Source organism: Berghia stephanieae, chromosome 4, assembly GCF_034508935.2.
Source record: "Berghia stephanieae isolate SIO BIC M18660-M18661 chromosome 4, UCSD_Bste_1.3, whole genome shotgun sequence".
NCBI classification, from domain to species: domain Eukaryota; kingdom Metazoa; phylum Mollusca; class Gastropoda; order Nudibranchia; family Aeolidiidae; genus Berghia; species Berghia stephanieae.
In genome coordinates, this window is record NC_088363.1 from 56,017,760 (window position 1) to 56,044,808 (window position 27,049).

The following is a 27,049-nucleotide window of genomic DNA, read 5'->3' on the forward strand; positions in this document are numbered from 1 at the left end:
CCTGTAGTGCCATGTTCGAACAAATAATGCACTCAAGATAGGATGAATACAAATAGATATTATATAACAAAAAGTGTTAACATATTATTTTACATAAAGACAATAACGACTTGTTTTCCAGTTTTTCAAAGGTGATGTGCATTATCTAGAAAAGTTACCTAGGCCTGGCAATGCAAACATCAAACTTGTTTCTTGACTAGGACACCAGTTGGCAACCAATGCAAATATCCCCGGGTACAAGAATCCCTGAGCAAAGAATGCAAATAGATTAAATATATGCGGAGTCGCAATACTCAGTTTTGATAGGATTCCTGTAGAAATGTTGTCAAATAGATATAGATAAATTAAGTAAACATAACAAAATTCTCTAAAAACACAAAAGCAAATCTAATTCAATCCATTACTGTCGGAGCTTCAGAGCTGAAGATTAGAATATTGGGTAGATCGTATAACCTGACACTTCCCTAACAATTACATCATAATACGGGTCGACGATCAACAAAATAAAATGAAAAATGAGTTGACAAATGGTTCCATTCGTTGGACTTTTGAAGACAACTTACTGTTCTTTTCTTTTGGTGGTCGTGGCTGTGTATCCGGAGGTGATATTGTGGGCATAGTCAGGATATTGTGCGCTTACGAAGAATGGAAATATCCAGATTAAAATATACCTAGGACATCTATGTGTTGAATAGGTACACTAGCTTGATAGATTGAGCAAGCCATAATAGTATAATATTTTACCTTACTTATAACTTAAGATCTGACATTGGTTATAGATCGATAACTGAACACGTCTTTATGCATGATTTTCCCCCCCAAAACCGTGTCCAATAAATAATGAAATACCTTCTAAAATATCTTAGATAAATTTTGGATTTGTGTCTCGAAGAAGCTTATTCATTGAACGAAAATTACGCGTCCTATAAAATAAATCCCTGATCAATTTAGATACTTGGACGCCATGTTAAATAAATTATTTGACCTATTTTATTTATAAAGCGTTCATTCATAAAAGATTAAAAACCCAGCCTCATTTCCATTTATTCACATCTTCCCACTTGAATCGGATGTAAATGGTTGCCGTGCTATAGACAGTAATGGGTCTATATTATATTTGTTGCATTAAATATTATTATTATTATTATTATTATTATTATTATTATTATTATTATTATTATTATTATTATTATTATTATTATTATTATTATTATTATTATCATTATTATTATCTATTATTATTATTATTATTATTATTATTATATTATTATTATTATTATTATTATTATTTATTATTATTATTATTATTATTATTATTATTTATTATGATGATATGATGATGATGATGATTATTATTATTATTATTATTATTATTATATTATTAGTAGTAGTAGTAGTAGTAGTAGTAGTAGTAGTAGTAGTAGTAGTAGTAGTAGTAGTAGTAGTAGTAGTAGTAGTAGTAGTAGTAGTAGTAGTAGTAGTAATAGTAGTAGTAGTAATCCTCACAGTCTGAATGACGTTTGCTGAGAAGCGTGTGATTCAGCCACAGAGATATTTAAAACTTCGATGAGTAAAGCTGCTCTCTACATTCATATTGTTTTGTTTCCATTGATTACGGTTCTGGGCCAGAGTTTTGAGGCTGTCAAGATCATGTGATTTTTTTTGTACGGAGGGCATTGCAGTTTTTCTTAGTTCTTCGGGGATTAATTCGACCTCATCTGAATTCAGAAATTTCTGATATGCAGAGAGATCCTGGTTCAGGGCAGTTGCTATTTATGTTGGTGGTCTCCCTACATATTTGTTGCCATGTAGGAAATATTCTGTCATGGCAGATTGGGCTGGGTTGTTATCTTCTCGACGTAAGATGTGACCAAAAGCCACCATCGCTGTTCTTTTATTATTGTACTCAGGCGTTGGACCCTGGTTCTTTCATAGAGATCAGTATTATAATTATCTCTGGCCATTAAATTCCGATTACTCGAAGCAATTGTTTGAGGTGGAATGAATCAAGACTTTCTAAATTCTTTTTTGTGAGGGTCCAGGTTCCCCAATTATATGTCAATATCGGAATAATCAGTGCCTTGTAAATCTGTATTTGTTTATTCTTACTGATTATGGTATTTCTATTCCATAAATTTTGAATTTTAAGACACCTTAAATGAATTGTTTTGTACGAAATAGGAATTTGGTTCTTCAAGTCCCATGATGGAATAAAATTTAACTTTTCGACCTGCATTTTGCTGTGACGCTAATTAAAAACAGTACCACCGCACAAAATCAATTGTTAAATTGTGCATGTTTATATTCTATCTATTTATATATATCTCAACTTACACATGTCAAACCAGTCACAGTCCGCACAAAATACAACACAGGAAGGCTCCACATGGCTACCGGGATGGTGATAAGATGCAAAATACCAGTGGTGATTCCCCCAAAAACCATACTTCCCTTAGGACCCAACCTACATCGGATTGGATAATAACAACTTAAAGACGACAATCACAAGATGTTTCAAAAAGACAGGATTGTCATGCGTTTTTTTTTTTTTCATTTCTTAAGCATTGTAATGAACTCAATTAGTGACTATTCGATAGATGACTTTGTCGGAGAAATGGCATGAGTAGTGCTAGGGACCTCGGTCTTTGCTCTTGGTTTGCCAGATACCAAGATGTGAAAGTGTGTGACGTTCAATTTTGGGGAAAATCTAGGAACACATATTGTATTCCACTACTTCCAGAAAATATCGATGACATGAAAGATGCGATGGAATGACAGCGACACACTGAGGAGACCTGTTGAGAGGAATTCTTATATCAGCTTGATGTTGCCCGTGCTACAATTATGAAGATGTGGACTACACATATCTGTCGTACTCTGGAAAAACAAACATATTTAAACATTTTACCAGAAAATTCGTCCTTCAAATATCGATCACGAAGTACCAGGTTTTGCCAAGATGAGGGTCATTTAAATCGATTGATATTTGAAGGACGAGTTTTCTGGCCAAATTTTCAATTATGGGTTTTTCCAGAGTACGGCAGAATTGTCCAAGCCCGTGTTTTCTATGTATCTTGTGGCCAATGGTTCCGGAGTTTATCCCGGTTTCAATAGCGTGAAGAGGACAATTAACGTATTTGTTTGAAAACCTTTGCACAGGACGCTAGTCTATCGCAGATTACTATCCCAGCTTAACAGGTAACCTTTTACACCTGAATGGAGTGAGTGATTGGAGTAAATTTTCTTGCCCTAGGAAAGTACAAATTGGCTTCGGTCGGAATCGAACACAGAACCTCTGAGTCCAGAGTACAACGCGCTAACCACTCGGCCATCCTTCCCCCTAAGCTTATAGACCCGGAACTTATCCATGTTTCCGTGCGTTGAGCAGACAGATAACAGTTTTAAGTTTTTAAAAATAAAATTTCCTTTATTCATTCCACAGACGAATTTTTTTCTCTCGGGTCTATTCCAAGGGAAGACTGGAATAACCGGGTGATCGAAAGCGGTACCTTTCGGGTACAAAACAAAGACCGTGCCGCTGAGCCATGCTGACCCTCTATTATCCTCTTGAAAGGACGCTAGTCTGTCAAAGATCACTTTCCTCAGCTAACTGGTATACATTTACACCTGGGTAAAGTGAGGCGATTACAAGAAAAACATTTTAGGATAAGATCGGAGATCACCATAGTCTATGGAATTGACCCTTGCGCAATCTTTGGGTCATTAAAGGATGCACCCAATGTTGTTTTCTCTTTCTATTTGTCTTTTTTCTAAGCAGTAAAGCACAGAAACATGCAACCTCTATTTCATCCATATTGATAATGCATTTGCGCAAGCGATACGTGAGGTGTGTACTAGGACAGTCCTGTCCTAGTGCGGTAGGGACCTAACGCTGTTGTTACCACGTGTTACTCGCTGACTCAGCGGTACGATGTCTCGTCTTGTCACAGAAGTAAAGCAATGTTAAAGATTGGCCAGTGGCGGATGAATACAGTGATCGCGAAGAATTCTGGTCCCAATGTTTTGTCCCTGGGTGAGGCACATTAACCACATTACCCCTTCTCGAGCCAGGTGTGAATGAGTACCCGGTATATGGCAGTGACGGATATTGTAAGGGTGTGAGTTCATAATGACGCCTAACAGCGACTGACACTGCATGAAATGGAAGTATTGTTCCATTTTGGCCTATTGGAGGAATATATATATATATATATATATATATATATATATATATATATATATATATATATATATATATATATATAGCATTGCTTTAGCACATCCTTTCTTTAAAAAATATAGCCTTGTGGAGAACATTGTGCTTATTTGAGTCAATAAAAAAATTGATACGGCGCACAACTCTACTGAAAGATTTGAAAAATAGAAATGTATTTTTTTACAGATAGATAAACAGATAACTTGATTTCCTTTTATAATTTAAAGTCAGTTTGAAAGTTCGTTAAGTCAAACAGATATCATAAAAAATTTACCGAAGAGACTAACACCTCATGACCACACCCTCAACTCTATCTGTCCAGTAGAGTCCTTACTTCCGTTGTGTTGATTTAGCGGTGATCAGTGTTATGTAGTAGTGTGTTCTCATTGCGTGCATGTTTATGTGTGCGTGTGTGCGTGTGTGTGTGTGTGTGTGTGTGTGTGTGTTTGGTGTATACAAATGTGTGTGTGGGTATTCGGATTTACAGAAATTTTAAACAAGTTTCACCGATTAAAAACATCAACGAATATTACTGCTGATATTACTGTCGTTTTTATGCCATTGATGTGATAATTATTGCCCTGGGAAATATTTAGTTAAACGTTGTCGGAAACTGTCAATTGGATCTGTCTAGCTTCTTGCCCGAACAAACCAAAAGTAGACAGATTCGGGGACATGATGTTTTTCGCGTCCGCTTCAGATTTTCATTAGACCTCACATAAGTTAAGTAAAGGGGAGACATTCCGAAAGCTTCTACATCCCCAGTATTCATTCAATTTGTATTTTCACCGTTGATCTTTTGTCAGGCGTCTATTTATTCAATTTGTCATCATATAAAAGCGTTTTGAAAACTCTAGAACAAACCTTGATAGATTTGTGAAAGTTTAAAATGTCCTAATTTGACCATTGTTTTGATTCTCGGCCGCCAGTTTAATTTGTGAAGTATTGAAGGTAGTGCAAAGCACTCCCAAGTAAAGCGTGGTAAAGACTTGCGACTTATTGATATTGATATCTACTGACTGATAAACTAAAATCATGCCGAAAAAAGCATGGCACCGACGACAAGCACATCGATTAAAATGTGCATCCAATCGTAATCAAGCTAATCAAGAAAATGATTCTGGCAATATCGAATGAAAATAGTTCTTTCCCCACAATTGCGGGCTTTTTACTAGTAATCTATAAGCCTATCAAATGCGCCATGTAATATTCATATTTATCAATTTATCTTACATCAAAATCTAAACATGGTAAGAAAATGTGAAAAAAGAGTCTTTTCCAAAGACTCAATTTCTTTTTTTTTCACCGCCACCCGCGAGACTTCAATTTTCGACCCACCGGTTAAAAGACGAGTGCCACAGTGGACCACAAAGCAGCAAAATGTAATGCGTTTTGAAATCTGGTAGCCTCTCTTGCCGTCTAAAATGACAACAAACTGTATCGTGACGTCATCTACAAAATATTAATATAACTCACCTTGTCACGATGATTCCTGATGGAAACTGCATGAAAAAGTAACCAAAAAAGAAGGAAGAAACTACCCAACCTTTCGTCTTAGAGTCCCATTGGACTTTCCAGGCCTGAAAAAACGAGTTACATAAACATTGTTCCTTACCGTTAACAAAATAACCTGAAGCAACCAGAACATGTTATTATATATATAATTTTGTTGAACAAAACAGACTTTACAAAACATTATAACGTATTTGTAAATTAACTAAGATTTTTCTTCAAATTGTGTGATTTATAGATAGAACAAAATTGGCGTCACTCAGCTTTTTGTTATTGTGTTTCTCCAGCAATTTTAATTAGTTCTCACTAAATTGTATTGATCAGACTATAAATGTTTAAGGTTTTTTTAAACATAGTTTTGTGCGTTGGTACGTTATATCCGGCTGCCAAATTGTTAAGCGATTTCCGGTTAAGGGCAAAGTATAAAAAATCTGAATAAGAAAAAATGTTGTTTTTATAGTAACGAATGTGACGCTTTTCCCTCAGTTGGTGAGGCGAGGGTTATCGGTCGAATTTAAAGTAAAGGTGTGTCACCAAATTGAAAAAGTGTTTTGGCTGTCAAATTAATTTGGCTGGCAGTCATGTCGTGGATTCGTAAACTTATTGACGGACAATTCCCTAAATAGAACGTCTTGAAACAAGGCATTATCGAGAGAAAGTGAGGAGTGAGTTGTTGTTAGAAGCCTTCAGGAAACACATGATCCCATTGGTTTAAATATAGAATACAGCTCAAAATTGGATTCAGTAGTCTGATGTCACGCCGCCCGGCAACGGCGGCCATCTTGGTTCTAAACAAAGAAAATCATTACTTTTTATTCTTCATGCTGGCTATAACTTTTCATATGCCTTGTAATCAGAATGTGTAAAAGTCAAAACATGATCAAATTTATGGGGTTTTTTTCTCCTGTGGATACGATTTTATGCTCACCGGAGAAATATTTCATACGGCGTCCGCCATTGTTCCATAGAGCCAGTGTTACTCAGTTACCATGCGTCATTAGGAAGGAAGTGACGTTACGACTGTTGAAATGTTATAACTTTCTTTTGGTGGTCATTTCTTTGTATTGCATGGGTGCAAGATTTCCGGATTTTATAAAATGGATTTTAATTTCTGTTAGGCCTCTAGATCTTCACACATAATACTGTAGAGATACAGAAGTTCATATTTCAAAAAATGGCTTGTATGGACTAATCTACCTGCACTCATGGAGATGTGACGAAATAGTAGTTTGGTCATTGTCAAGTTATGGGTTTGCTAAGATCTACCTCATCTCATAATGTTTACGTGTGCTAAGACCTACCTTATCTCATAGTGTTTACACGTGCTAAGATCTACAACAATTCATAGCGTTTACATGTGCTAAGATCTACCTCATATCAAGGGACGGCTGGTAATAATGGGCAGGGTGGGCAAATACCAGCCTGTTTTTTCAAGTTATATGTTGTATTACCAGGTCCGAAATAATCTAATTTAAATTAGATAATTTCAAAAGTTAGTACTTAAACTTGATACTTCGTACTGAAATCAATTTGTGTGTATTTTTGATAGATTGAAAATCACCCTGCACCCCGTAATACATAAACCAGGATACGCTCCTGTTCTTTTTTTTTATCAACCCCCCCCCCCCCCCCCCTCTGCCCAACCACTCCACTCCGCCCACATCGTCATCCCATCGTCACGTCGCCTGACGCTGAACTCCGAATTTGCTGTCTGGCCTCTCTAGTACTAGGTCGGGCTAATTCAAATGAGCCCACCTTATAAACTAAATGCAGATTTTGGCAAACGTACTTTTTCTAATTTATTGCCTTACTTGTGCTGGTACCATTGATGTAATGACATTGGGAAGATTCCAGTATTGAATTTAATTTATTAATTTACTAATATATCAATTTAGTATTAACTTGTGTTGTTTTTATATATTTGTTTAACCATTTAAATTTATTTTTTTCTCGTTTTCCTTAGTGCTTCTCAAAACTCATTTATTTAAATTGTTTTCTTATTTGATTTTTTTTTTTTTTTTAAACAAATTAATTTGTTCTTTTTTTTTTCTCCAAATTCTTAAAGTAATTACCGCTGTATTTTTTTTGCCATACTAAATATTTTTGCAAAACAATGTAATTTTCTATTGCATTTCCTCTAATAAAACAAAACACTTTTATTCAAAGGTCACGACTAAATAAATATATAAAATACAACCACCATTTTGGTTTTCTCAACAATTGAATTAGTATACGAGAAATACTCTTCTGAGTAAGGAGATAGTTGAATTCTAAGAGGAAATAGATACGTTTAAAGGTAGGGTGGGCAGATTCCGTACTTGCCCGTCCTAAAGCTAATACATACATAAGATAGTTCGTGATGAAGAGGCGGGAAGCTAGGGGTTGGTTGGGTAAGGAGTAAAGATAACACGGTCGTTATTGTTATCGTCTAACGAATGCATGAGGAGAGATTAGTAGCAATATTTTGTCTTAATTGTATTGTATGAATTATTGGCGAAAGCCTAAGATTAAATAAACTTTGTTTTTGTTTGTCTTATTTTGACTATGGAACTGATACTTGTCATAGCAGACCTGCCTACTTGAAATAGGAAAATAAAAATCGTAGTTTTCAGGGTTAATAAAATCGTAGATATTTTAACTACCCTTTAACAAAATCACCGGAATTTTCGTCTTTTATAGGTATCAAATTTTAAAAAACGAGAAAAACTGATTGGAAACGTAATTATGTTGGTGGTGGTAGTAATGATGATGGTAATACTCGTATTATTATTGTTATTATTATCATTTGTATTATTATTATTATTATTATTATTATTATTATTAATAATAATAATAATAATAATAATAATAATAATAATAATTATTATTATTATTATTATTATTATTATTATTATTATTATTATTATTATTATTATTATTATTATTATTATTATTATTGTACGTATTGGTGGTATTACGATTTTTTTTTTTTTTGTGTGGTTATTAATGGTATCAGTTTATTGTTTGGTTCCATTTATCATTTTTTTTCCACTTTCATGTATGTTGTCATCAAATTTTATGATTTATTGGCGAAAGCCTAAGATTGAATAAACTTTGTAATATCGTATTGTAATCATCATTGTCGACGACATCGTCGTTGTCATCATAATCACCATCATCATTAACAACAACAACATTAACATCAAGTACTACAATAGAAATAAAAACAATATCAACATCATCATATAATTTCCGTCATCGTCTCCACAACTATCATTCTAACCAACAGCACCATCAAAACCACTACCATAATTACATCCTCCCTCACCGTCTCCTCTTCCTCCTCCTCCTCCTCCACCACCACCACCGCTACCACTATTCCAACCACTACCACCACCGGCACAATCATTCTAACCACCAAGAGAGCAGTAAAATTATGCAATTTGAGCTCTGAATGAAACTCGAGGCATATCGCTGTTGTTGCTTCTCGATAAAAACTTTACAGTTACTACGTACTACTGAAAACCAGTAATGTAACAGAAATATTAATCTCGCAGTTGAGGGATTAAAGCATCTCTTTAATTTTTCGAGTGAACGAGATGGACTTGTATTGTGAAGGTGTTGTCGCATTATGTCTCTTCGCTTTAATTTTTTGTTGTATTCTCTTTCGTGATTCATTTTTGATTACGTTTGGAATAATTAAAATCTACTGGTATTGTCATTGCATTGTGAATGTGATTATTTGTGGTTGAAATAAATTTTTTTTAAGGCGAACAAAACAAACAAACAAACAAGACAAAACAAAAAAAAAAAAAAACAACAAAAAAAAAAAAAAAAAAATATATATATATATATATATATATATATATATATAAATAATATATATATATATATATATATATATATATATATATATATATATATATATATATATATATATATGACCGACTCATCTTTGCCCGACCACTATAAATAGGCTAGAACCGCCACTGCTCATATCATAGTGTTTACGTGTGCTAAGATAAAACTCATCGTGTTTACGTGTTCTAAGGTCTACCTCGTCTCTCATTTTCGCTTTTGAAGAAATGCTGTCTGAAACGTTGTGATTAGGCTTGATATAATTCACGACGTCATTCTTGTGCTGGGAACCACCTTTATCTTTGTCTTGTATCATACAGACCATGGCTGATGACATGCTTGCTTGACTTGCCGCTGAAGTGGTCATGACTAAAGTGGCGATTATAACCACAAAAAGTCGATAAGACCCCAACAGCGACACTGGTTGGAGTAACAAAAAAAAAAAGGAACAAGAGAAGTTATGGAACAAGGGAAGGAGCTATGCTAAAGTACAAAACAATATATCTTATATCATCCTATCTTCCTCAGTCCAACAATGCATCTCAAATTATATTAATAAACAAAGAGAGCCCCAACATACCAAAAACTCTCAAAATTGAGGCTTCTTGTAGTTTATGATTTTTTGACAAGTCGATCGAATTTAAAGTAAAGCATACTGACAAATACAAATTAAAAATGTTTATGAGATGAGGAAGATTTTAATACAAACACCTCTTTTAATTTTGACTACAAAACTTTTACTCTATATGTAACCCAGCGTCTCAAAGTGAAAATATATCCGGAAAAACCAGGTGTTAGAAATTGAATTTACAGATACAGACATAAAACTTGGGGTTACTTTCGATTTATTATAGTGGAAAATAAATACAATTTCTTACATTGCAACAATTAGTATTTCTCGTCTTTTAAATTCCAAATTCCCTCTTCGTGGTCCCATTCAATGCAGACATAATACCGGTTAAAAACCGTTGATTACGTTTATCGGGTGGAACTGATGAAGACATCATCGCTAAAATCAAGAAAGCGCGCCAGGCCTTTGCAATATTGAGACCAATATGGAAAGTGTCCAGCATATCGACACAAACCAAGCTCAAAATATTTAACACTAATGTTAAAGCAGTCCTGCTCTATGGGTCAGAGACTTAGCGAACAACCTTGACCACATCAGCCAAGATACAATCTTTTGTTAATCGCTGTCTTCGACAAATACTCAGGTTGAAATGGTTTGACAAAGTGCCAAATGCTGACCTTTGGACAAGAACAAACCAAGAACAAATGGATGTCCAGGTCAGACGCAGAAAGTCGCGATGGGTTGGCCATACCCTGCGGAAAGAGCCCTGTAATATAACCAAGCAGGCTATCGACTGGAACGCACAGGGCAAGAGGAAACGGGGTCGTCCAAAACAGACTTGGAGGAGAAGCTTCACCAAGATTTGAGCGTCTCCATTCTTACCTGGAGTGAGGCAAAGGTCTGTGCCATGGACAGAAGAAGATGGAAGAGTGCTGTTGAGGCCCTATGCTCTGCCAGGAGCCCAGAAGCATAAGTCAAAGTAAGTCACGTTTTTCGATAGATTACGATGATTTCAACTTGTCGGAGAGTTTTATTCAAAGTAACGGCAGTGTTTTGCTATTGTAGGGCAGTATGAATAAAGGAACACGCAATGCAAATCATCGTTATATTATATAACTTGCATGGCATCCGATATATTATATTATTGCAACAAGGGTCACACGGAGGCTTCCAAACAATATTACCCTTTCCGAGGTCCCAGGTTTGAGACGTTTTGCCAAAATGAGGGTCGTTAAAATCGATCAAAATTTGAAGGACAAGTTTCCTGGCAAAATTTTTAAAAACGTTTTTTCCAGAGCACGGCAATTAACTGGTTAATGTTGAGTTCAAGACTGCACCCCTAAACCAAAGTGATACGGTTTAGTTAGAATTATGAAATTTAAACTTGTGTGCTGTTTAAAGAATTCGTTATTTCCAATCCAAGAATATAACATTAATCCAATTACAGATTTAAATTTAAAAAGTGAGACCTGCTGTCTCAGGTTGTATTATGTCGGGAAGACTTAGATGCTGAAAACAAAATTTATAGTAAAAACATTCAAAGAGTTTCTTATGGTGTGAACACATAGCATCTTGTATTTAATGTATTATCATGTTAACTCTAAATTTACCTACCAGCATTTGGTTCATCCCGACTAATTATCAACTCTGTCGTACTCTAACAAAAATACGTTTTTGAAATTTCGGCCAGAAAACCTGTCCTTCAAATTTCGATCGATTGAAATGGCCCTCATCTCGGTAAATACTCTCAAACCTGGGACCCTCGGAGGTGTCAGGTTTGAGAGTTTTTGCCATATTGAAGTTCATTTAAATTTATCGATCATTGAAGGACGAGTTTTCGGGCTAAAATTTTAATTATGTGTTTATTTTCCGAATACGTCAGAGCCGGTGGATCATCGGAAAGTGAATTGAAAATTGAAATGGCTAATATCCATCATCATCATCATCATCATCATCATCATCATCATCATCATCATCATCATCATCATCATCATCATCATCATCATCGTCATTATTATTATTATTATTATTATTATTATTATTATTATTATTATTATTATTATTATTATTATTATTATTATTATTATTATTATTATTATTATCAATATTATTATAATCTTTATTATTATCTAAGACGACAGGTCATAAATACCAAATTGATGCACTAGGTCTCAAGAAAGATCTAGGTATTTGTTTTAACTCTTAAATTTGTGCTGGAGTCCCGAATGCTCAGGTTGTAAGTACTCGCTTCACATGTAAAGGCGACCGGGTTCGATACTGGATGAAGTCGAAATTTTTTTCTGACCGCTCCCCCCACCTGTCGACCCAGCAGATATTGGATAGCTGAATCTGTTGGAAAGTTCTTTGAGATAGACCAGAATCCCATTGATGTTGTCCGTTTCACGCTATGCAAAACCGGGATAAATTCCGGACGCATGGGCCTAATGTCTCTGAAGGACTATTTTATTTTACTTGAATTTGTACCTGTGTTTGGTTTATCTTTTTCATCCCTGCATGTATCCTTCGTATTATCTAATTCCACGGCATGTCCATTGGTGTTAATGTCTGTATCCACGGAATTCGTTTGATTTGGCGTCATACTTCCCAGTGGTAACGGATTTTTTTCTGAGAAAAAGGAATAAAAGAAGCTTACAAAATATTTTATTAACACTTTGATTAGTAGGAAAGAAAAGAGTAATGTCAAAACACTGGTGCCAATCTCATTGGAACTGTAAAACCAAACTTCCGGAGTTCTGGATACATAACTTGTGTAATTCATATTCTGGTGTTAGAGTGATGGCGTCTTATTTTTTAGTCTAAACATATGCTGGTCGCCAATAAAGATCATCCACCCTCGCTCTTTTACCTCCGGGAATCACAAAATCTGTCCATAATTCTGCTACCAAAATAGTTATACGACAATATAATTCAATCATGGAACACTACAACAAGCACAACATACTAGTCGACCACCAGCACGACTTCAGGAAATAATGGTCATGCGAGACACAATTAATCAATACAATAAAATAAAGTGCAAGATCACTAGACAACAAAAACAACTTGATCACCTGGTACCAGACTTCTCTACAGCGTTTGACACTGTACCACACAAACAATTATTACTAAAACTCGATCAGGGTTGAATTCGGAATATTGAGGGTAATGAAACAAATCAGTCAGAGAATATACACCAACAACCGCAAAATCTTCTACTTTGGTTCAAGGGCTGGCTTTGCAATCGAACGCAACACGTGTCATTGACGGAAACTCAAGCGAAAAATGCAATGTATTATCAGGAGTACCACAAGGAACACACAATCTCGGTCATCGATGCTTCTCGTATTGAATATTGAGTCTCGAAACAGCTGCAAGTCGCATGTTAGTATGTAATTACGAATGTGTTTTTTGCGTGGGTGTACAGTCTGGATTATTCATCCCTCCCTATCTCACACACAATCCATCCGTTGCCATGCAATTTTTGTTTGATATTATGTATCGGGGCCGTAATCTTTGAATCTCATAGCAGAAACTTCGTAAAATACTAAACGCCTATCCTGAACTCCTGCAATATTATTATTATTATTATTATCATTATTATTATTATATTATTATTATTATTATTATTATTATTATTATTATTATTATTATTATTATTATTATTATTATTATTATTATTATTATTATTATATTATTATTATTATATATATTATTATTATTATTATTATTATTATTATTATTATTATTATTATTATTATTATTATATTATTATTATTATTAATATAATAATAATAATAATAATAATAATAATAATAATAATAATAATAATAATAATAATAATAATAATAATAATAATAATATATATTATTATTATTATTATTATTATTAATGTTATCATTATTATTATTATTATTATTATTATATTATTATTATATTATCATCATCATCATCATCATCATCATTATTATTATTATTATTATTATTATTATTATTATTATTATTATTATTATTATTATTATTATTATTATATTATTATTATTATTATAATTTTTATTATTTTTGTCATCATTATTATTATTATTATTATTATTATTATTATTATTATTATTATTATTATTATTATTATTATTATTATTATTATTATTTATTATTATTATTATTATTATTATTATTATTATTATTTATTATTATTATTATTATTATTATTATCATTGTTATTATCATTATCATTATTATTATTTGAAATAGCGCCGGTATTAACAAATAGTGTTCTGAGGTGCTTTAAAAACGTTTTTTGTCACCACACAAGTTCATTCATTTGAAAACAAAATCACCACAACAGTCGCACACATATCTTGCTCGAAGTTCACATAGAATCATGATAAGCAGAATGAAAAAGGCTTGTTTTTAGATGCCGTTTGAAGACTGGTAGACTTTCATATTGTCGGGTTTTTGATGATAAAGAGGGGGGGCAGGATTGGATTATTTTGATCAGTACTGATCCGCAACCCATTCCAGCTCGTGTCAGGGTCCACGTAGGGGCATTCTTCCCCGCCCGCCTCCTGGGCAACGGTTGGAGTATTCCGAAAGGAACTTTCTAACCGGCTGATGACACGAGTTTCTATGTGTCTTCTGCTTGCTTTCTTCTACTTCTATTTCATAACTTGCTGAGGTGACGGATGAAGGGAGGAATCAACCACCGTGGCCAGATTGCCCTAGTTCACGCAATAAGCTGTGCTAGCCCCATGACGCTGGTGGGGTGAAGGGAACCTGCCACTCTACAAAGATACCCTCCAGGACTCCCAGCCTAGACACCATTAATGGGTGGACAGAGCTCGTAGTCTTGGAAAGCAGTCTGTCTAGGAGAAGGAAAACTCCAACTTCAAACCACCACTGCCTTGTGGATCTGGGAAGATGAAAGGCTATGGAATCACATCCAGAGAATAAAGAACCGCTGAAGTCGGAGTCACAGAGCCGAAAGGTGCAAATAGTCTGGAGAGGGAAACCAACCCAAAAATTAATGTGACACGCATCCTCCTCACAATGATGGACAACAAAACTGCCGGACGATATGGCGCGAAGTCTGGGGATTCCCGCCGGACGGACCTAGCGTCAAGCCCTGCTAAACAGGGTTCACCCAAGCGATCTCGTGGTACCTTGCCCTCCTGCTGTGGAACCAGGGTAGGAGATGCAAGGTTACGGACTACTAGAACTATCAAATTGCTACAATGGAATGCAGAAGGGATACAACATAAAAAGACTGCCCTCTCCAAGTTTCTTCAGGATGAGAAGATAGATATTGCCTGCATTCAGGAGACACACCTCACAGAAAACATTAGGTGTTCAATAAGGGAATATCCACATTTTAGGAAAGACAGAAAAGAACGGTACAAAGGTGGAGTAATCATCTTCGTCAGAAATGACATAGCGACAAATGAAATAACGACAGATGAATCTGTTGAAATATTGGCTGTCAAAATTACCAAAAACAAATTGCAATACACAATATATAACTGTTACAGCCCACTATCAGAGAATCTGCCAATTGAAAACATAAGAAGTGAAGAAGAACAGTTCATTGTTGTGGGAGACTTCAATAGCCACTCCCCAAGCTGGGGATACAATGACTTAGACAGAAAAGGTGAAACTCTTGAAAATTGGCTTACAGACAGTAAGCTTCAAATTGTCAGAAATGAAGATGACCCAGATACATACTTCTCAAGAGCATGGAAGACAACATCAACTCCAGACCTAACTCTCATATCTGAAGATCTCACCGGAAAAGTCAATAAACAGGTAAAGGAACAACTGGCAGGAAGTGATCATCGTCCCATTCTGGTTGAAATAACTAAAGAATATGCAAAAGACAGAAAGGCACCACCTCCGAGATGGAATTATAAAAAAGTAGACTGGACTCTGTTTTCAAAGTTGACTGATAGTTATACAAAAGAGATAAACTGTAAAACAAGGAATGTGGATAAAACAGCCAAAGCATTCACAAAATCAACCATGAAAGCTGCAAAGAATCAATCCCCAGAGGATCAAGAAAGGACTACTGTCCAGGATGGACTGAAAAATTAGGAAGTCTCCACAGCCTAGTCACTGAACACAGAAAAAAAGCAGAGAGAGAGAGAGAGAGAGAGAGAGAGAGAGAGAGAGAGAGAGCGAAGCAATGTGAAATATGGAAATTTACAAAGAGGCTGAAACAACTCTCAGGAAAGAAACAATAAAAGCAAAACAGGAAGCATGGCATGAAAAAACCAGACAACTTGACTACGACAGAGACGGAAGAAAGTTATGGAACCTAACCAAATCTCTAAGTGGACAAGAAAACAGATATGCTGCACCATCAGTAGAAGATGATCAGGGGAGGATTCTCAACAAAAAACAAGCAGCAAACTGTTTTATGAAGCAGTACTCAAGTGTTGGGAGTATATATATTAGAAAAGAACGAAAACGAGAAGTCCACAAAGAATTGAGAAAACACAAGGATACACCCAAAGAATCCACAGATGATGCACACACTGTGGAGGCCCTTGAGGGCTTATGCGATAAAACAGGAAAATTTGTGCTGCAGTGGATTCCAAGTCATGTAGGTATATATGGAAATGAAATTGCCGATCAACTGGCCAAAGAAGGAGCCCAAAAGGAACAACCAAAGTCGTCAATCACTTACCATCAGCAAAAGAAAATAATAAAGCTAAAAATAGACAAAGAAAAGGAATGACAGACACCTGGAACACAACAAGCAGGATCCAATCCATGCCATTCAGAGAAGTAGCCAAGTCACCCTTTTCCGCCTCCGAACAGGACACAATAGACTAAGAGGACATATATTTACAGAGCTAGGTATTGGAACAACCTCTTATTGCCCATGTGGAACCGACCATGAAACCACTTTACATGTGCTTATGGATTGCCCATTATACAAAGTGCAACGTTCGAACCACTGGGTCACCCCTACAACACTCAACACAAAGCTCTATGGTGAGGCTGAGGACCTAAAGCGGACCACAGACTTTATAGCAGATATCGGACTGCAGCCATAGATGTCCATCAGAGGAACGAAGAAGAAGAAGAATGATGATAAAGAATTCCCTACGATTGGAGCCGAAAATGCAAAACCACGCTCAGCAAACTTTGTTCTTGGGGTGTTTTTCGATATAGGGTAAGCGAAGAGCTGGCTGCAGTAAAACATGGCGTTCACTATTACATGACTACTAGCGATCGATGTGTATACTTCAAAGCCCGACAAGTTAGCCAATGTCAAAAAAGAAATTCTGGAGATGGACGAAATGGTGTCATCCAAAAATCTAGCAGTCTATTGGCATCACTTCTACACATGTTTAAAAACCAAATGGCGATATACGAACATGATGAGATCAACGTAGACTAACTAATCCAACTGTGCACGAAAGATATCCCATCCCCAACATACAAGATTTCTCAACAAATAGCAGAGGTAAATAAACATTTTGAAAAATCGGCCTTATCAGAGCAATCATCAACTATCAATAGCTCCAGAGGATAGTCAATAAAAGGCGGTAATAACTCCTTTTGGACTATGGGAGTTTTCACGTAAGGCTTTCGGATTGAAAAATGCAGCGCAAGCAGCTCAACGTCTCATGGATATATTTCTTCAAGATTAGGAGTGCTCCTTTGTGTATATGGATAACATATTGATTGCCAGCCACTCCGAAAAAGAACACTTAAAAGACCTCAATTTGAACTCTAAAAGAAATATGGTCTAGTAATCAAATTAGAGAAATGTATCTTTGGAGTATCTTCATTAGAATTTTAGGACATCATATCATGAGCAGGTTCTCTACACATACTATCAAAGGTCAAATCCATTGATGAATTAAGAAAACTAAATAACTTTAAAGGGTTGCAAGAATAGATTGGGATGATTATTTTATTATTAATCATTGTCATCATCATCATCATCATCATCATCATCATCATCATCATCATCATCATCATCATCATCATCATCGTCATGATTAATGTTATCATAATTAATATTAGTATCATCAACATCATCATCATTATCATCATCATCATTCTTCTTCTTCTTCTTCTTCTTCTTCTTCTTCTTCTTCTTCTTCTTCTTCTTCTTCTTCTTCTTCTTCTTCTTCTTATTATTATTATTATTATTATTCATCATTATTATTATTAATATTATTATTATTATGATTATTATGATGATGATGATGATTTATTATTATTATTATTATTATTATTATTATTATTATTATTATTATTATTATTTATTATTATTATTATTATTATTATTATTATTATTATTATTATTATTATTATTATTATTATTATTATTATTATTATTATTATTATTTATTATTATTATTATTATTATTATTATTATTATTATTATTATTATTATTACTATTACTATTATTATTAACATTTTTATGCCGTTAACACACAAATATACCAACCTGTGTACATCGAGAACATTCAAGAATGTGTCCATAATATTCAAATATGTATAGAAGATGTCAACAAATGGATGCGCGCTAACAAATTAAAAATGAACAACAAAAAGACAGAGTCAATGGCATGCGCTACACCTCAAAATATTAAAACTACCAATCTATCCCACATGGCAATAGATTCATCTGTAGTTCAGTACAAGAAAAACATTTTAAAAAATCTTGGAATTTATTTTGATCAATCTCTCAGTATGTATTTTCAAATAAGTAAAGTATGTCAGTCTCTTTTTATATAAATTAGAAAACTCGGGCTCATAAGACCTTATCTCTCATTGTCTGCAACAAAGAAAATCACTTCCGCATTTATACTTTTTCGTCTAGATTATTGTAATTCTCTTTTGGTAGGCCTTTCAGCAAAACAAAATTCTAAATTACAGGGCATTGAAAACATGCAGCTCGTATTTGTCACTACAAATACTTAACAAACACAATCACTCATGAATCTTCATTGGTTGCCTGTTGAAGCACGTATTGATAAAAAAATAGGATGCATTTGCCACCAAATTATCTCTCAAGAAAATAACGAAGCGCCATCCTACCTTAAATTATAACACCTTAACTTTTAATCACCTGGCCGCAATTTACGATCATCTAAGTCAGTGACATTTAAAACAACCCAAAATGAGGCTAAAACATATGGCGAAAGATCTTGTAAATTTGCAGGGCCTCAAATTCGGTTAAGCCGATGAAATTAGATTTTTAAACTCAAATAAATATTCTTTTTTAAAACACTCATAATATTACACACATATTATAAGATTTGATCATTGGGAATCAATAAATGCTGTGACATAATATTATTTAAATTATAGCCCAGTATCTTTATTGGTTTTTAAATGATCTGAATTCATATATTAACTTATAATACAATTTTAATATATGTCCCTGATTTTAACTAGACGTATGGCACATATGTGATCGTATTTTATGCATATTATATGTAAATAAAACCATGTATTCACGATAAAGTCAAGGTAGGAGGACAATGTTTAATCAATTCCTAACCTAAAACCGACGGATTTAGCAATATATCTATAACATAACATAACAAAACATATAGTATAGGTTGAAAAGAGATAGAATCCTTTGAATTCCCGTAATATTAATAGTAATGCTAGAAATCTATTTATCGAAAGATGACAGTAATGATACATGTGGTAAATATAATATATCAACTTAAATGTAATCATGCATGTGTGATGTAGAAACATATATCTTTAACCGTGACATGCAAAACACACATACACACACACTCACAAACATACACACACACACACACACACACACTCATGCTTCCTTACATACAGAAAATAACCATAACAAGATACCAATGCATGACACTTACATACAAGATTGAACGCCATGTCAACAGCAGTGCAAAGAAGTATTATTCGTCATATCTCTCATCATGTAATTCCCTGTCTACTAACACCTTGAAATAATCCATAGATAGATTTTGCATTCTTTGTTTCAAATTTCAAGTTGTTCCATTTCTGGACAATACGAATACCAAACCAGTTTTGCCCTATGTTTATCTTGCATCTAGTGACATAAATATTAAACTTGTCCCCTCTAGTAAAAGTAATATTAGAATATGAAAAATAAATCAGAAAAGTCTATCTTATTCAGACCAGTGTTATTTACAAACCATTGCTGTTATCACTAAATTGAACAAAAGAATGTACTTCATTCGGAAACTTTCAGAATATTACACAGACAAAACTTTAGGTACCCTTTTTTATAGATCTGTTTTGGAGACCGTAATTTTTTTTTGGTATTACAGCATGGTGTGAAAATGCCAACTTTGTGACATTAAGAAAATTGATCGGATAAATAGAAGGCCAGGAGTTGTACTCACCCAATTTCAAATGTGGAAGACCTATTCAAGAGATTTTGTCTGCTTAGTAAACTGGAGAAAGTTATGGAGGATGGCGATCATCCCCTTCACAAATATATTAAGTTCTCAAGTGGGAGCCGTTGTCTTTTCTCCAAAAAAAAAAAAAAAACAACAACAAAAAACAAAGACAATACGTCACCTTAGTTCATTTTTACTACATAGTATTCGAATTTTTAATGCGCAACTGTGATTTAAATTAAATACTATTTTTTTAAAAATACATACACACACACAAACACACACGTTCGGACTAGAGGCTTTAAGAATAATCTATCTCAATATATGAAATCAATATGTAAAGTGTCGCTATTAATTTTTACTTCTATATGTATATTTTCTAATCGTTTTGTTTTTGTTGTCCCTTGACGGAAACCCTTCGATTTTGAATCTCCGTTCACTCGCATCTCGCGAGCGATTATAGATTCAGTATTTTTTTGGTTTTTACTCACAAAATGTGTACTTTCGAAGATCTGCACTTATCTTATAGTTTTTTAAAGCAAGTGTCAAAAGCAACAGAACACTTTTGCCTCTGTCATTCGTAACTGACGTATTCTCCTTCCGAATCGAAGCTCTCTCAATCTAAAAATAACTGTTGTCTTGTCGACGCTATATCTTATGTGTGGTTAACGCAGCCAAGTAATCGACAATTAAGCTAGATCTAATTTTATTTATGTAATGAGATAAATGACTATGAAAATGAATGTAAGCTTCAATTTAATATACGAAAACGGATAAAATGGACGTATCGTGCTTCCACTTTATCACAAAACAGGAAGGACTGAAACACTACAGACGAACGAGCTAACGTGGTAGTGACGTTGTTAAGATGAATAAACAAAACAATGATGGGCAGGAAATAATATGCTCCTTTGTAAGGAAGCACGAAATAAAATAGAACAATCGATATTTGTAAAAAGTGGGAAATTAATTAAGTCAAAAGAGGGAAGGCGGGGAGGAACTGTAAAATGCATTATAGAAAGTGAAATAAAATAAAGTGTAGACTATAGGGAATGAGATTAGCGGAAGAGTAGCGTCCCTTGATTGGACGTCACCGGCGGAGAAGTTATTTGTAAACAAACCAACTACAAGCCAAGCGCCCCAAACAAAATTTATTATTCATATTTCTGTACAAAAATGCGTAACGTTTATTATGATATGCATTTTTGTACAGAAATATGAATAATAAATTTTGTATTTGGTGCGCTTGGCTTGTAGTTGGTTTGTTTACAAATAACTTCTCCCCCGGTGACGTTCAATCAAGGGACGCTACTCTTCCGCTAATCTCGTTCCCTATTGTTGGAAAATAAATACTATGGAATTGGAAATAAATACAAAATATTAGGGATGTAGGTATTAGTAAAATCATTAGTGGCCGTAGCAGCACCGGAAGCAACAGTAGTAGTAGTAGTAGTAGTGGTAGTAGTAGTAGTAGTAGTAGTAGTAGTAGTAGTAGTAGTAGTAGTAATAGTCGTAGTAGTAGTAGTAGTAGTAGTAGTAGTAGTAGTAGTAGTAGTAGTAGTAGTAGTAGTAGTAGTAGTAGTAGTGAAGTGGAGGTGAAGGCGTGTCCGATGTCCCATACTTTATCCGGGAATTTGATGGAATTTTCCACGAATAAGCGTGGGCATGTAATGAGTAATGAGATTTGGCGTTATAATCTTTGTGAACTTACTATAGTCAGATTTTTAATAAATGGCGCGTGTTTTTCTTCTTTTTCTCAGCTGCTCCCTAATGCATAGCTGCAAAAATTTGTATGAACCTCTGAATCAATTTGTCTAAATAAAAAATATTTTTTCATGAATTTTAAAACATTAGGAAAGGATTTCGTTTATTACAGCTATATTACAATCGATAACAGGTGAGGATCGGAACTCATAGAAGATTTACATTATCAAAATTATGAATTTTCCGCATATCCATTTTGAAGGAATTCGTTAAACTGGAGTTTTCGGTTAATTGAAGCTTAAACGATATACGTGCAGTATTTGAACATGAAGCAACGAATGGCAATTATTAACTATCAGACATCTACATTTTATAACTATCAATACACAATACTGGTGAATACAAACGAAAATGAACATAACGCGCTTCCAATATAATTTTGATTGCAAAAGTTTGAGAAATAGCTTGTGTTTATGCCAAAGAGGATTACATAAATTTAATGTAGACTGGTCAAAAGTAAAAATCCATCAATTATGAGACAGTGTCTCAACAAATATGTTTTCAACAATAACGACGACAACGGCAACAAAAACAACAACAACAATAACAACAACAATCAAGAAATTTTGGACACATCAATCAGCACAGTCTGATGACGAGGATGATGAAAAGGAGAAATGAAACGACAACAGAAAGATTCTGAGCATCACTCTATCCAATGAAATGTAATTTTTCTCTAGTATGCGAAGGTTGAGGCATGCCTTTTCTCAGTTTACTCATTATCATTTATTGCCTCGTCGGTGAGAGTAAATTTGGTGTTCCTCCTCTCAATCTTTCCCTCTACTTTGGCCCAATGACCTCGATTGGATTGCGCTCACAGTGATATGGGAGAAGTCGCGCAACCTCGTGTCAGAACTCCCTGATTAGACAGTCTGTTTTGAAAGCTGTTTCTGGTTCATATCTTTTTTTGATAGGAGTATAGAATATGTAGTACTGTCTGATTGAAACCATGAAATCATGTCGGCTTTTATATTTGCTAAAGCTGGAGCCTTAAAGTGACCATGGGCCCAACGAATGGTAGCGTTGTCCAATACAATACAGCTGGGTGCTTCAATGGAGGGCAGCAAACGATATTTAGTCAGTTTTAAAACGCCCTTGAATTGACCCCAGAATAATATTCCAGATGATGCAGAGAATAAAAAATGGCATGGCATCCTTTTAAATATCCAGTATCATCACCACCTGCAAGAATAACAATGATTCTCTGTCCAGAATCCATGGTCCTTTTTCTGTTTGAATAATCAGACGGCCAATTTTTTTTTTCGGATGTATCTTTACGCTCACCCATACATCTTTGGATGAAATCCATATCAAAGCTATCTATGATCCTTTTCTTGCCACGTCGTTCTACACTGGTGATCTCTCTGTCGTATTTCGATAACGATCTTCTCATGGTTGATTGTGAAATTCCAAAACCATTGCCGTCCTCTTTATTGAATTATCGATAGATAATAATGGTATAGATTTATAGTGCGCCAAACATCCCTTCATCAGGAGGGCTCTGGGCGCATAACATAGATTAACTTAATCATTAAGCCCTAACACAGTACACGAACAACGCTAATTATACACATAATCAAAAGAAAGCCTGTCGGAATAAGAATGTCTTCAATCGACGCTTGAATTCCTCTAGTGAAGACGAAGAACGTATCTCTAGTGGTAGTAAATTCCACAACCTTGGACCAGAATGCTGAAAGGCGCGTTCAACAGCCTTCACTCGACAGCGGGGTGTTTTCAATTTGAAGTCGTTCGTTGATCGAAGCGATCGCTGTGGGTTATACCGTTCAACGAGGTTTGAGAGATATGTTGGTGACGAGCCTTCCAGGCATTTGCAACGATAGTTGAAGATTTATATTTAATCCGCTGGTCCACTGGCAGCCAATGCAGCTGCTGTAGTAATTCGGGAGCTGCAGTTTTCCTGTCTTTCTGCAGTACAACTCGGGCTGCCATGTTCTGTATTTTCTGGAGTTTGTTTATTTTGTCCTTTGTAAGACCAACAAACAGTGCATTGCAGTAGTCCATTTTCGGGAATATCAAAGATGTTACCAATTTGTTGCAAGTTTCCCTATTAATAAATGGTCTGATTGTTCTGATATTTCTTAGAATGCAGATAGCACTTGTTCTCACATTGTTAATATGTTTGTTCATAGACAGATCACTCTCTAAGGTGATGCCGAGATTTTTTGCTGATGTTGTGAGCTGTATTTTGTCATTATCGTTGATTGTCAGTGCCAGTGTAAATGGATCTGTCTTATTATTGGAACTAGCAATGAATAAGGCTTCAGTCTTGTCGCCATTTAATTTTAATCTATTTGCAGACATCCATCTCATCACATGGTTGATGCATTGTTCGTAAACAGTTATCTTTGAAACTATATCGGATTGCAAACACATGCTATATATCTGAGTATCGTCGGCGTACATATGGTAAGCGAGAGAATGTTGCTCTAAGATTCTCACAACAGGGGAAGTGTAAAGTACGAAAAGGACTGGGCCTAAAACGGATCCTTGAGGTACACCAAAATGAAGGTCACGCTCTGACGAAGTTACTTCCCCAATTAAAACTGATTGAGTTCTTTGAGTAAGATATGATGCAAACCAGTTTAGAGCAGTGCCTGATATGCCGAAAGTAACTTGTAGCCTTCGAAGAAGTATGGCATGGTCGATGGTGTCAAAGGCCGCCGAAAGATCGAGAAGACTAAGGAGTGTGGTTTTTCCTTGATCAATAATTTGCAGCAAGTCATTTGTGATTCTCATCAATGCTGTTTCTGTGCTATGATTTTGCCGATAGGCCGATTGAAAGCACTCATCGAGGTTTTTATTTTTCACGTGACAAGAAAGCTGTTTTAGTACAATCTTTTCTAGAATTTTGGAAATGAATGGTAGATTTGATACAGGCCTAAAGTTTTTAAAATTATCACTGTCAAGTCCCGCTTTCTTCAACAATGGCTTCACCAATGCTTTCTTGAAGCTTTCTGGAACAACTCCCACCCTTAATTATTGATTAATCAATTCAGTGATGTAAGGTGCAAGTTCATCAATACACTCCTTCAAAAGGGATGTTGGTAAAGGGTCGAGCCTACATGATTTGCTAGGACTAGAGAGAATCGTTTTCTTTGTGTCATTTATTGAAATTTCTTTGAAAGATGTTAAGGGTTCACCATAAAAAGAGGTATATTCTGCTTCTGTTTCGTCTGTGTCAAGTTCACTCCGTATCGTTGTTATTTTATTCATGAAATATTCTACAAAGCAGTCCGCGAGTTGCTTGTCGTCAGTGTGGTGTGGCAGGCTTGTTTTGATCTCTTTGCCTAGAAGCTTATTTGAGATTTTATAAAACTCCTTCGGACTTTTTATGTTATCAACTTTATCAAGATAGTAGATACGCTTTGCCTTAATTGTCACCTCTTTGAGTTTATGTTTGAATGATATGTAAATTTCCTTATCAAATGTCAGGCCAGATTTTTTCCATTTCTTCTCCGCTTTTCTTTTCTCTTTCTTCATACGTTTTACCTCCAAATTGTACCATGGTGATTCTTTTCTGATGTTCACAGATCTTGTCGTGAGAGGTGCATGCTTATCCATAACACTAATAATTTCTTTATCAAAATTGTCAACAGTCACTTACAAGATACAAGAAGACTTCTTTTCGCAGCTTTACGAGAGTAAAACCGATAGAGATTCTATACCGTATCGTGTTGTTTAAGAGCCTAATATGTTTTTAAAACCTTTAAAGGCCATGTGAAACGTTCATGCATAGACAAAAATTTGTGAAAGTTATATTAACAGTGTTTGTAAATTTGACAATATTGAGTATACAATCCCTATTTCAAATGATTTAAAGCAAGAAATTTCATAACAGTTTTGGTACTTGCGTCATGATGTAGATAATATGCCATAAATAATAAATTCAAAATTTAATACAAACTACATAAGTGATATGCTTATAACACTTAAAGCGGATTGTTATTATTCAGAAAGAAGTGTGAAAGAAGTATGACGTGAACTCAACATCACTACGTCAGCACAAGATTTTTTGGAAATACGATGAATTCATTCATATTTTCTGGTGCGTAACTTGTTTTCATTTTTACAGTGTAAAATCTCTAATTCTATGTCAGCTGTTTTAAAGTAGTTTTTTATAGGTCTTAAAGAAGAAAACTTTTTTTAATATGGCATCAATACGGTACAAAATCTAGATTCAGTTAAGACAAAGTGAGTCAGAGGTTGACACACATTTTTACAACTTTTGATAGAGGGACAGCTGAGAAAAACCAGAAAAACACGCGCCATTAATGAAAAATCTGACTAACATGGCAATAAAACGACCAATATTAGAAAGAACAATGGGGGTAGCTGTAGCACATTGCATTTATTTTCGGCTGTTGTCCATAAAACACTGTCGTTGCAATTCAGGTGATAAGTATAAAACTCAATGGAAAACAGCAACAGATTGATGCTATCGTTTTTGATCAATATCTAATGGGTCTAGGGGTCTAGGACAGTTTTATTTCCCAAGTGAATGAACTGGTCATTGTGTTGAGTTCTAGAAAATTACTTTCTTTGATTGGTGTTAATTGGTATTTGGGAATAAAAGCCACAGATTGTAGCTTACGCTGCACGGTTGCTGTTTGAGTTGATGTTGCAAGAAATTCAAATATCTTGCTTCATTATAAACATAATTTTATAAGATATTTGACAAATGAATAATGTAACTAATCAGATTCGGCCGCTAATTGTATTGAGCTGGTCAGAGGCGAGGAGATTGTGGTGTTGTGAGCGTG

General features: G+C 34.8%; 1 protein-coding gene across 1 annotated transcript in view; it reads right to left on the bottom strand.

Moving 5' to 3' along the window:
• The window catches only part of LOC144971805 (putative inorganic phosphate cotransporter), a 28,896-nt gene extending 15,824 nt beyond the window's left edge, over window positions 1-13,072 (bottom strand). The window contains exons 1-6 of the mRNA XM_078912883.1: window positions 13,003-13,072; window positions 12,621-12,761; window positions 9,765-9,985; window positions 5,693-5,796; window positions 2,335-2,464; window positions 159-246 (exon numbers count right to left, since the gene is read on the bottom strand). Of these exons, the coding sequence (XP_078769009.1) occupies window positions 159-246; window positions 2,335-2,464; window positions 5,693-5,796; window positions 9,765-9,985; window positions 12,621-12,761; window positions 13,003-13,072 (754 nt within the window). The remainder of the gene's footprint in view (window positions 1-158; window positions 247-2,334; window positions 2,465-5,692; window positions 5,797-9,764; window positions 9,986-12,620; window positions 12,762-13,002) is intronic.
• Window positions 13,073-27,049: the final 13,977 nt, after the last annotated feature.